This window comes from Anabrus simplex, chromosome 4, assembly GCF_040414725.1.
Source record: "Anabrus simplex isolate iqAnaSimp1 chromosome 4, ASM4041472v1, whole genome shotgun sequence".
Taxonomy (NCBI): Eukaryota; Metazoa; Arthropoda; class Insecta; order Orthoptera; family Tettigoniidae; genus Anabrus; species Anabrus simplex.
The window spans coordinates 336,875,651-336,889,421 of NC_090268.1; the positions used below are offsets into that span (position 1 = coordinate 336,875,651).

The 13,771-nt window shown below is 36.3% G+C and overlaps 1 protein-coding gene across 1 annotated transcript in view; it reads left to right on the top strand.

Moving 5' to 3' along the window:
* The first annotated feature begins 432 nt into the window (after positions 1–432).
* LOC136872271 (transcriptional repressor scratch 2-like) overlaps positions 433–13,771 on the top strand; it is a 351,026-nt gene continuing 337,687 nt past the window's right edge. The window contains exon 1 of the mRNA XM_067146091.2: positions 433–637. Within this exon, the coding sequence (XP_067002192.2) occupies positions 433–637 (205 nt within the window). The remainder of the gene's footprint in view (positions 638–13,771) is intronic.

A 13,771-nucleotide genomic window follows, 5' to 3' on the forward strand; every position in this document is an offset into this window, starting at 1 on the left:
TTGAGTCTTGAAAATATTTATTGATTTTATATTGGAATGAAGTGATTTATCTTCAAATTCAAAACATAGTGATAGTCTGTCTACTTAACGTAACTGTGCAAGAAGACAGTGATTATTTATTAATCTCAAGCAATACTGGAGTCTAGTAAAGACACCTCTGAATATGTTATGAGACAGTAGGCCTATCTTTAAGACAACGAAAGCAATACTTAAGCAGTAGAAAAGAGTGAAATATATTTCATCATCAGAAAGAAATATTTATTGATTGATATTTTAGAAATTTTATTATTATAGAAGGGAAGTTTTGAACAATATTCACCGAGTGAATAGGAGATTTACACAATTTTTTGCACTGAAGAATATTTTCTGAGAAGAAGAGTCATCAAATATTATTGAGTGAAGTTGATGCTGATAGGCAGTCGTAGCATCAAGATGCCCCGGTGTTACATGGTGAAGAAAGCATGCAACAAGTACCAGACTACAGGGCGTGACTGTTGGAGTGGTGCGGCGTCGTCACGGGACGCCGACGGGCCTCGTGAGGAGGCGCCGGGCCCCATCAGTCCCACCGAGGCGTGTGTCGCACCCCCCAGCCCCGACGCCTTCTACCGCCCTCTCACAACTATTACTACTCAACAAAGTAAGTTAACCTTTTATCTACTTTTTGTTTACTTTATGTGTTGCATTCAGTTCTTTAATTATATTTTTAAATTAATGTCTTGTATGAGTTTATAAATCTAAATCTTATTATCTAGCAGGAATGAATTGATGACTGATGTAATGGAAAGATACGTACCATTTTTGAGAGGATGTTGCTCCGTTTATAGGGTCAATTACAATATTATATCCCTACTATTATAAAAATAGCATACCTTTCTTTCAACATGATGGTATTGTGCCCTTTGGTGTATACGTAAATGATACATTGTTCTATTGATATATTATCGTATAGAAACTGGGCAGGGGCTGGACACGCACATACATTCTATATATATATTAGTAAACATTTATCTGACTAATTATCTTGTGTCGAATTTGTTCATAGCAATCAACTGTTGGATTGCACTTTAATTAATAATTTATGCACTTGACAGTAAGATTTGAAATCAGTATTTATGATGAAATGTACGAATTCCTGTTATGTAATGTAATAGAGGAAGAAAAATGCTTTAGAAGCAATTTAAGCACTTAAACTAGGTCATCTTTGAGTTTGCATATCGGTGGTATTATCTTTCCTAAAATATACTCAGTAGCAATGACATGAAGTCTGAGGTTATGAATATATGTCCTGATTTACATATAGTAGAATTATAAAGTTTGATGCTTCATACGTTATATAAATAGGTGAATAGTGATCTTCTGCAGAAGTTTTCAATTTTCTGCCTTGTTGTTACAATGCTAATCACCATAATTTATATATTCATCTGAATTATTGAGGACATGTATTTTAATTATTAAAGTATATGCACGATTATATTAATAGATACTCCTGGGCTGCATAGCCTAAGTATTTTGGTGTTCGCCTCCAGGGGAATCTTAGGATCAAATTTAGACAGCGTACGTCGGTATTTATAGTGCTGCAAATCTAATATTTTCAAATAAATTAAGTAGCAATATATTTTGTTTCTCGAATACTATATATTTACACATTTCTATGCATAATAATTCTCTTTGAGCTTATTATACCATGTTTATTTCTCAGGAAAATTAGTTATAGAGTAGATATTTGTAGTGTTTGTTTTAAACCATGAATAGTAATTATGACAAATAGATACGTATAAATTGAATCCATCTCTCTGCTGTTGTATAATCGAATTTTCCCCATTATTGAGATTATTTCATGAATCAATAATTTAATAGCTAATTTTTATTAATGGACGTATTTAATAGAAGCCAGTTCTTGTGATTTTGTCTTAGTGTGGGATGATTTGTTTATTATGTATTCCTCTGGTTGTTTTGGAAAAAGAGTATGTCTCTGTTAATTTAAAATTCATAATTAAGAAATTATAGAAATTTCCTCTCATAAATAATGCATTGATTTCTACAAACAATATTTTTGAACATTATTTTTCTTACTTAAATAGTGGTAAACAAATCGATATTATATCTAACACTTATGTGATTCCTGTAAGTGAAAATATCATACTTGCATTCATATCACATTCGTATGTCCATATACTGGTATTAAACTAGGGTGGAGTTTATTAGTTCCTTTTACCAAATTAGCAATTTTAAAAACACCACATACATCATGTATATATTGTACGTTGACTGATTTGTTCTTTCCTAATTATTTTACCGTTATTCCGATGTGTATTAGGACAGAAAATTACCTCGAGAGTAATCTGATCTGATTAGTTCGCTGATGAACTGCATGTGAATCAGCGATTGATCCACTAATTATTACTGACTGTTTTTATACATGTATAATATAATGAATAGTTCGTATTATTATTATTATTATTATTATTATCATTATTATGATTACTATTATTATTATTATTATTATTATTATTATTATTATTATTATTATTATTATTATTATTATTATTATTATTATTATTATTATTAATAATAATAATATTATTAAATCCAACATTCGTATTTAACTGCGTATGCAAGTGTACTCGAATATAGCACACCAGACAATTAAGCTGGCTTGAGGTTCAAATCTCCGCAGATACATTATTGTAATTGCTTTCTTACAAGCAACGTACAATATTTTAAATTTCTTTTTTGAGTGATGACCAGCTACGTATTGTAATCAATCCTATACCCTATGTTGTTTATAGAAAGAAAATGACTTACCGAATCTTAATAAAAAATTAACGAACTCTAAATAACTTGTATTTCAGTATTTATGGGAGAACATTCTACAGGTTAATGCCATTTACAATTTTACAACAATGAAAAAGACCATGTGATTCGTCCAACATTCACTGAATTTTAGTTTAATGTTAAAGAGTTTAATATGAATGAGTCAATCCTTATGCTGGTACTCGATTAATATTTTTACAAATATGTTGTGGCATTAGTTGTCACCTTACGTGCAATTATTATAATCTATTGATCTATTCTACCCTGGCTGTGATGGTGACTACCCCTCACTCACTTCTATAGAGATATTTGTAATGTAAAGCTTTAAGTATCATTTACGCGTAAGCCAAATCTCTGAAACTGTACTCAGTTAAGGTAACAGAATATTACTTTGATTCGGGTAATATTTACTATTACCAACAGTTCGTTCATAGATTATTGTCACTATTATTTCTAATAGTTAATATTTAGTAAGAATTTAGATGAGATTCACGAGAATTGTTTTCCATTAAGTCTCTGCCTTACTACCTCCGTTAAATATCCGTCGTTGCCGGGACAAAACCTCCTATGTGAAATATTTTAGCTTAGAACTTCGGCCGGTAAGGCTCTGTTATCTAAGGTGCAATATTGTGTAACAGTTGTCAAGGCATTCTCGCTCTTCATAACGTATGTGCTGCGGGTCAGTATATCTCCAAAAATATTAACACATAGGAGGTTTCGTCCCGGCAACGACGATATGTTGTACGATTCAGGAAACCTCTGGACTTTTACTTCATCTGTACAAAAAATTATATTTGCAGACGATTGCACCTAGAGATGAATACTTGTTTCATAAGGGAGTACTGTCATTCTCATTCGCCACAAACGTTTCAATAGAATTTACAGGGATCTTATGTTTCTCCCCCTCCAAGCACCTGATTTGACATAATGCGATATAATTACATACAAGTAAGAGACTACCCCCGATCCCATAATTAATAATTTCCTTAAAATATATAAACTTTCATTTTAATATCTGAAAGTAATAATGTTAATGAAGGAATTATATGAATACTTTGTACCTCAGCAAGTAAATTTTGATTTGATATAATGTTGCAGTTCGAACACAAACTGTTACATGCACTCTTCTAAGAAACAATCTATAGATATAATATTTGTTGTGGGTGCCTACAGAGTTTTTATATTCATGGGAGATGAATTACTTTTTGAAAAATTAAGTGCGAGGAACATAAAACACAATGCACTAATTCCTTTTCCCTTAGTGACTATTCATCAGACACGACCATTAATTTGAAAGACAGATTTCCACTGCTCCCTTTCATCTGTCAGAAGATCAAAGTTGAATTAGAACACAGAATGAACCAATTAAGAGATGAAAGATCCTAATCAATTACTAATGTTGTCAAAGCCAGCCATTTCCTAGCCCACATGAAGCAATCACCGATACTGTACAAGTGCCGACTATGACTAATTTAAGATTTCTTCCAAGATAGAGCATGTAAGCACAACTAGATCCCTAGTCAAGATAAGTATGTCACTTGTTTGTACGTCAGTCATGTCCCGGATAACCCTTAGCTGCGAAATCAGTCTACTGTACATGTGTTTATTGCCAGATGTGAATGTAATCCCCTTTGGCAGACTTCAGGATTAAGAATACTGTATTTTCATATGGTAATAATAATAATAATAATAATAATAATAATAATAATAATAATAATAATAATAATAATAATAATTGTATGCGGCCTCCGAGGAAACCTGGTGCAGGTCTTTCGAGTTGACGCCGTATAGGCGACCTGTACGTCTGTGCTGAAGACGGCATATAAATCCAGCCCCTGAACCAATGGAATTAACCAACGAAGGTTCTCCGAGCTGGTCGGGGATCGAACCCTGGACCCCATGGGCCAAAGGTCAGCACGCTAACCATTTGGCCATGGAGCCGGACTTCCGTAAGATACATGTGATATTAAGGAGATTAGTCACCTCCCCAAAGAGAAACGACGTATTTAAATCACAACCACCACCACCACCACAAACCATCTAGTATATTTCTTTCTGCTGTTGTCCTTTGGGTCATCAGTTCACTGTCCGCTTTCGAGCAGGTTACTATTTTAATCTGTCTTAACCTTTTCACATCTACATAACTGATGAATCTAATATTCACTCACTATTTCGTTTCCTCTTCATACGTTGGCGTCCTCTTATAACACAGATTACACTTTACTAACAAAATAACTAAATAAATTATAGGTGACTCAAGACGTATTCTGACGATATATATATTCTTATGATCAAATCTAATTATATCATTCCCCCATCATCGATCTGAGTCAGCTTTATTCATGTATTAAACGTAGCATCCCTTTAACTTTCTCCTGTTCCATGGAGTCTCAAAATTTTCTATCCTCTACTTTTCTCGGTACCAGTCATTGTCTACGTTTCACTCCCATACTGTGCTATGCACCACATGGACGTCTTCAGAAACGACCTTTCAAATATACAAACCTTGTTTGAGGCGTGCGAACTTTTCTCAAGAAAGTTCCTTACGTTCTACTTAATTTAAAAGCGGCTATTCTAGTACATAAGATAATTAACAACGCCATTCTACTACATTTCAGACTCTTATTCGTGAGTTCGAAGTAACAGTCATGAATGCACTGAGGCATTGCTGGTAGAGGCAGGTGAGTATAATGTTAGGAAGATACTCGCATTGAACGCCTCTGTGGTGTAGTAGTTAGAGTAATTAGCTGCCACCCCCAGAGGCCCGGGTTCAATTCCCGGCTCTGCCACAAAATTTGAAAAGTGGCACGAGGGTTGGAATGGGGTCCACTCACACTAGGTAGGTCAAATGAGTAGAAGGGGGTTCGACTGACTCTTCAGCCATCCTCGAAGTGGTTTCCCGTGGTTTCCCATTTCTCCACTAGGCAAATACTGGATGGTACCTAACTTAAGGCCACGGCCGCATCCCTCGCTCTTCCTTGCCTATCCGTTTCAAAATACCTATCGCCCCACAAGGCCCCTGTTCAGCATATTAGGTGAGGACGCTAGGAATGGGAAGGAAGAAGCTGTGTCTCTGACAGAGGTACCATCCTGGTAATATCCTCGATTTAAAATGGGAAACCATTCTCCAGTTATATCGACCCAAGCCACGGTCCCACACTCCAGGTTACTGCCCTTAAGGTGGTAGAAGTAGGATCCCTCGCTAAGTCCGGGGGAGAAACCAACCCTGGAGTGTAAACGGATTAAGAAATAAATATACTGGCACTGAGGAGAAAAAAGGTTAAGTTATGAATTAATTCTATGGATGTAACTGGTCTCATGAACCGGCTTCTGTGGTAGGATATTGACGGGCAAATGGAGGAAGATATGTTACCTCGGAGAATAATGGGCTCTGGCATGGAAAGCAGAAGGATACCAAGTCGACGATGGTTCGGCTCAGGTTTTAGTGATTTGAAGATAAGATTTGTAGAAGTAAACAAGACCCTAGAACCTATACTTTGAGGATTGTAAAGATGCGTACTTCATTAGTTCATTCATTCATACTGTACCCGTCCGCCTATTTTCTCGGGTTCAATACATAGAGGTCTGAAGACCGAAGGAATAGCAGCGTACAGTAAAGATGTATCTTTTTTATGTACCGGACAGGTTAGTTCAGTGCGGTCTGGTACGGCCACTTATGGTTGCTAGCTCTGTATTCGAGAGATAGGTAGGTTTCAATCCTCTGCCGACCTCCATCGAAGGGGTTTTCTATGGTTTCCCATTTTAAATCCAGGATACTACCAGGCTAGTACTTTGGTCAAGGACACAGCTTCTTCCTTCCCAATCCTACAATTACACTTACACTCACAGAGGTACACGGGGTGTTCCGGAAAAGTAGCTACGGAACTTGCGAGTCGAACACGTCCTCGGATACTCTCAGAACTAAAATTCATTCGCTAAACAAAAGGAATGTCTGTTCCTTTGTGAATTCGTTTTTTATTTCGGCTCTACCTACATCACCTGATTTGGGATATGTGAAATACAGAAACGGATTTTCTATTCCATCAGCTATCTACATTACTAATTCATTAATTTATTCATCTTCTTCTTCTACTTCTTCCTCTTCTCCTTCTAGCAGGTTGGTGACCTACATGGAATATTTTTCTGCTGTTTCTTGTTTCTCGTTATCACGGATGTCGAGCCCTGTCGAAATTTTTCCGCCCACATCAAAGTTTTCGATCTATTTTGCCTCTTATGAAGTTGTATCAGGCAGTACTTGTCATTTTGGAAAATATGGCTGAAATAGGCTGGTTTTTGAAGACACGTTCATTAATTTTAAAATATTAAGTATAATGCTAATTTCAGCTCTTTGGAGGATTGGCAGCGTAATGACCTTCAGTTCATAGGGCTCTGAGTTCGATTCCTGACTGGTCCAGGAATTTTAATTATCCTTGGTTAATTCTTCTAGTTTGCGGCAGGTGTTTGTGGTCATCCTAAATATAGCCTATACCTGCTGTACATAAAATACGCTGCGCCACCAGAGAAGCATGGAATAAATGCATCCCATATTGGCGTCAGGAAGTGCACTTGGCAGTAAAACAAGGATTAATATAGATTAGTACCGGTCTTGGATAACAGGGAAGAAATCAGAATAGAAATAAAATTGAAAATTAAATATAATTAGCGATGTAAAGTGATCAATGGTAAACAATACAAGTTGTCATTCATTAAATAGAGTTTGGGGTAAGTTAAATACAAGCACAAACAGGTAAAATAAGGTCAAATAACTTACCAGTTACCTGTTTGGAAATACGAGGCAGTGTTGCCAACTTAGCGGATATTCCGCTAAATTTGGCGGAATTAGAAGACTGTCGGCGGAGAAATATATCATTTAGCGGACAGCGGATTTTTTGGCGGAATTCTAGATTTATTATAGCAGAATTTAGGGTTTTATCCATTTTACATTTTTTAAAAGTTTATAATCCAGTCTGTCTCCGAGCTATTCCGTATTTCTTGTCAGAAGCTAGCAGTCACACGAGGAAAACGTGTTATTTGTATTTGATGTTATGAGATCATGGTATCATAAATTTGCAATGCGTGGGGAAAGGGTACTTATCTCTTACAGTTGAAGAATGACGACAGATAATGAAACTGTGAGAGTAGCATTTATTTTATGCTAGGAAGGAAGACCGTTTAATGAACTGCCCTGTTCTTTGTGTAGCCCTTAATGTAGGGGATTCACCTAGTTTGCACCCCGCAGTAAAACGCCTACAAGTTTTAGCTCGCCGGCTCGCAGGCAGAGGGTTAATCCCAGTGAAACTCACAGATCTGGCGAGTGCAGATATTTACTTTTACTATTATTATTATTATTATTATTATTATTATTATTATTATTATTATTATTATTATTATTATTATTATTAGAGATAGGATTCCTTGGCGGAATTTTAGCGGATTTTTAGTAGTATTTAACGGATCTTGAAAACATAAGTTGGCAACAGTGATACCAGGCTTCAGTTCTCACGCGTCGCTGTAACAGCAAAGAAAGGTTTCTGTCATGGTCAGTGCCAGTTAGCCACCCGTGACGTCATTGAAGGTGAGCCAAGCACTTCTGAGGTAATCCCACGCACCAGGGGTAGAAAGAGCTCTCGTTAACACATGAGTCATCTTATAATCATGCACACATGAGACCTGTCTTGTACACCGAGCTCTGTGCTAAACCTTCATGTTCAGGTTCCTCCCTTTCTTTTCTTATCAGCGTTTAAAACCCTCACCATTAACCTTTTAATCTCATTACTTTCGCCTCCCCTTCTCCAATATTTCCCTCACTCTTTCATCGTTTCCCGACAGACCCTTTCTAAATAAGCCTAGTTAGTTGTTTTAAGGGGAGCATAGAGAAGTGGATGACGTCACGAGCAAGCATTGGGGTGGTTCACCCTCTAATACACCATCTGAGCACGTACACACACACACACACACACACACACACACACACACACACACACACACACACACACACAAATCCTAGATTTCTGCATGCATATGACATGAGTATTACAATTTCCCTTTAAGCGAAGTTATATCCTGGAGGAATACTACGCGGAAATTGAATTCTAAACGTCGCATCTTTGACGTCATTCAGCGGATATATCGATATTTCGTTCATTTGGTTTATTCGCGTCGTTTAGTGCCTGAAATAGATGCATATGGTCCTCGCGGACGAACGACCTTTGCTGTAATACTGTAGTGGGATATTGCTCTATAATTCTGCGAGTATTTTTTTATTGCCAAACGACGAGGGTGAACTGCAAACAAACGAAACTGGATAATAAGATTATCTGTAGAGTCTCAACTAGTATAATGAATGAGTAAGAAATTGTTGTATAATCCACAAAATTTTGTATTTTCTCCTCATCTATTTATTTATTTATTTATTTATTTATTTGAATGCCAATTATTTTAACAGGGAATTTTCCATCGCAAAAATATAGTATTGGGAACGCCATCAGGCTTTTAATACCTCCAATCAAATCCCAAAATGAGCCAAGATGCTCACCGCAACCACATATCCAACTAAAATTGTATTTCTTTGTTTGTTTGTTTGTTTGTTTCTTTGTTTCTTTGTTTGTTTGTTTGGAAATGTGGCTATTTCTTCTTCTTCTTCTCATTAATACGCCGTCTCCATACAGAGCTTGGCTATCCACGCAATCAGCTCGGATCTTGATAATGCAAAATGAAATGCTTCTTCTGATGTACATCTGTGCCACCTTCGAATGTCTTTTGGCCGTGAATTTCTTCATCTAAAAACGGACTGTTTGGCTTGTACCTTTCCTTCAATAATTAGCTGTAATAATTGATACCGCTCGCCCCTCATAACATGTCCTAATAATTGTGTCTTCCTTTGTTTTATAATAAGTAACAGTTCCTTTCGCTTTTTCATCCGATGAACGACCCCGACATTTGAAATTTTTAGTATCGAACGTATGTGCAAGAGACCGCGATACAGATATATTTCAAGATCATCTATACGTTTTTCAGTGCTTGGATCCAGGGTCCAGCTGTCATATCGGTTTTACGTCACATCTATTCACACAGGTCTAATGGCCACGTTGGGATAGGAGAGAACTAGAACTGGGAAAGGAGTGTCTGTGGTCTTAATTAAGGTTCATCCTCAGCATTTTTTTTGGTGTAAAAATGGGAAACCGCGGTAACAGTCACAAGAACTTCTGGCGCTGTTGTTTACCTGCTTGTTTTCCATACAAAATGACCGATGTTCGAATTCCGGTAGATTTCACACTAAGACCAGTTACTATCAACAAGTTTATCTGTCCATAGCCCCTGGCCAGAGTCCAACATGCACCACAGTATCAATAAAATATAAAATGAATAATAGACATTGTTTCCTATAATTAACAAGAAATTAAAATCAAAGTTTAAATTGGGTGTGAGAAATAAAATAAATGGCACAAAAATTATAAGGGTCTAGAATATGAAAACGTACGAAAAATTCCGTCATCATTAAGAGCATTTAGAACACCTTTAGTGAGGAGACGAAACTTTCCTGAGACTCACAACTTTCATCCAGAATAAACTGGGGAAAATAATGTAATGTACCTTTTCAGCCATAATTTATAAAGAGGGATTCTCCATGGTTGTTTCGCTTGGTCACAATTCCGTTTCTACTTTCAAGCGACGGTAAGACTGAAGGAGGTATCGGCATCGATAAAAGTATTAGACCTCTGGTTTCTGACTAATTTTAAGGTTTCGTGACTTCTAGATACCAAAAACTTATGTCCTGTAAAGTAACCTTGATTTCAGTCATGTTGCTGGTTCCTTTCGACACTTTTCAAGAAATTATAATGGGTGTGAGAAATGAAATAAATGGCATTGCGTAACGTGTCTCAGTTGAACCTGGACGGATATTTAAAATTCATAGTATTGGGTTCTATTCTCATTTTATTACTGTCTTAATCCACATTATACCGGGCGAGTTGGCCGTGCGCGTAGAGGCGCGTGGCTGTGAGCTTGCATCCGGGAGATAGTAGGTTCGAATCCCACTATCGGCAGCCCTGAAGATGGTTTTCCGTGGTTTCCCATTTTCACACCAGGCAAATGCTGGGGCTGTACCTTAATTAAGGCCACGGCCGCTTCCTTCCAACTCCTAGGCCTTTCCTATCCCATCGTCGCCATAAGACCTATCTGTGTCGGTGCGACGTAAAGCCCCTAGCAAAAAGAAAAAAAATCCACATTATCATGGGTTTTCGTTCCTGGATGGCATTTTTCGTGAAACCTGTATGCTGATATATAAACTCTCTACAATTACTACCTCACTCACAGAACAGCATACTTGTGGGAAGAATAATCCTTCTTAAATAATTCTCCTCAACAATTGGGAATATAGAGAATGATTTAAGAAGCGAAATTCACATTGAATCTATTTTACCACTACGTTTAACATAGGAAATTATCTTTCTAATTATTTTTGACAACTCACAACCCTTAAGAATATCTGCTCCTTGGTTAAAAGCTCAGAGTATCAGCCTTCCCTTAAGAGGACCCCGGGTTCGGTTGACGGTTGGACCGGATATTTTAGTCTGGTTAATTTTTCTGACTCGGTGACAGATTGTTTGTGTTCGTCGTAATACACAGCTTTTCATTTTAACACAACACACTTCAGAGAAATAAGGAACGTTGAATTCATCGTTCAACAATGATTTCACGTCCGAAAGGACATATCACGTAAATCTGCGCTAAATTCACATTCATTACTGACTCATGCAATTCAGAAAAATCGCAGTATACTGTACGTAAGTAAATATATAAATAAATAAATGCAATGATTTATTGAAGAAAGGTCGCATAGACGTTGTTTATAGCACCTCCGTTGTATTTAGAATCTTGTTTTCAGGAGAGTACATATGTAACCGAACGTATTATATGCTTGCCTAAGTTCCTTAATAAACTATTACTTCTTCGATTTGTAGTAGTATATTATAATTTTCTAGTAATGGAAAATGAGAACAATTAGCGGATTTTAATTCTCCACTAATTGGCGAAAACCGAAGAGATTATGATTTTTAAGAAAATATGAAAAATGGAACTCATACATCAGTATGGTTCAGTAATGAATATTTAAGTCATATATATTAAACTGTATAACATCTAGGTTATTAATAAATTGAGTAATTCTAATGCAATATTCACCGTTTGTACGTGTTTTTATTATTATTATTATTATTATTATTATTATTATTATTATTATTATTATTATTATTATTATCATTGTACTTGAAGATCTATTAATACGTTATTCTCGAAAAGGATAAGTATATTTTCATCTCCTAATTTACCATGCAGCTATATTGTAAATTGAATTTAATAGAATACTCTCTTCCTGTAGGGTCTCCCTGGCCGAGGTGACTAATGTTCGCCCTAAAGGACATGGGTGCGATTCCTCGTCAGGAAGTCGAAACATTTAAGAAACTAGCTTTCCACTTTCGGAGGCGCACATGTCCTTCACAAAAATGAGTACCAGGTTGAATCCTGGGGGTAAAGACAGCCAGGCGTAGAATTAACCATTCTACTCCATCACGTGCCGAGGTGACTGATAACGGAAGCCTTTAAGTTCCACCCCTCCAATGCCTTCATTAGCTGTACGGAGATTACTTTGATGTTTATTTTCGCTTTTACTCTATTCCCCTAGTTCCTGATCACCATAAACTAGGGAGGGAGGATAAGTATTCTGTAATCCAAATTGTTTTGATGCATGCATGTTTAATAATCCGTATTAACAGTTGTTTTCCTATAAGTACATTAAACAAAATAATTAGAACTAAGAATGGCCATTTTACTCATTATCAATTATTACTCAGTTATATTTTCAAAGGTGTATGTTTTATATAAGTGATATTATTTAATTTAATATATAATAAAATCTATGATTTTGATGATCAAAAAGAGCCATTAATTAAGAAAATCACCATCACAGCATTCCTAGCAGGAATAATTCCTATGCTCCAAAAGTGGTTAACGGGGATTAGATGAATGTTAGATGTTCTTCGGAATATTAGTGAATATTTTGTTTAAAGATAATAGAATTTGACAATCTGAGTGACAGGTTACTTCACAGTGATTTCAATGTGGATTAATCTTAGTATAAAATCCTGACCAACTATTGCTAATATTAAACCGTACTTTAACTGTAGGTTGAAAACTTTTTCGTTTTAAAATTATGGTATTTACTGATTAATGAGCAGTTCTCTTCAGACTGAAAACCAATTCCTTGTAAATCCACCAGTTAAATAATATTGCGATATTGATATACTGACATTTCACTGCGTGCTCAGGGAGACTTCAGCTACAAGTGGCAGGGGAAGGGACACTTGCTTGATCACTCACTTACTTAGTTGCTCTGAAAGAGAACTGTTGCTGGTGCTGCTGCGGCTTCATCAGCATTGCCAAATACTATTTAAAACACTCTACTCACCATTTCCACCTCCGGTGTCTACTCACAAACTGTTGTATTAAGTCTAAGCCTCTGAATCAGTTAATGGCATTGTACAATATTCATATCCAACATCTTCGAAGACGAAGAGTTCGAATTAATGTCTAAGTGCCCAGAAATCTCCTCATACTACACAGGACATATAAAAATTAAAGTTAAATCATTATTCTAATGGAAATTGGGTGAGAAAATAGTTTATGGGTATTTCCATGAGGATCATTCATATCCTGATTAATAGACCTCAAACCATGACCAATAAAGTCTAATATCAGAGCCCTGTAGACGACTCTCTGGTTTTAGTTCACCAACAATGATTTGGTCTTTATCAAAGAGAAGAAGGACCATGGTAGATGACAGTTCTGGATGCGTAAGTGCGAGAAATTGTAGAGATCTTATTATTATTGTGGCATCACTTTAGATCTCGTAATCCGGATCAATATCACTGTTGTCTAACATTTCACTAATCATTCCTTC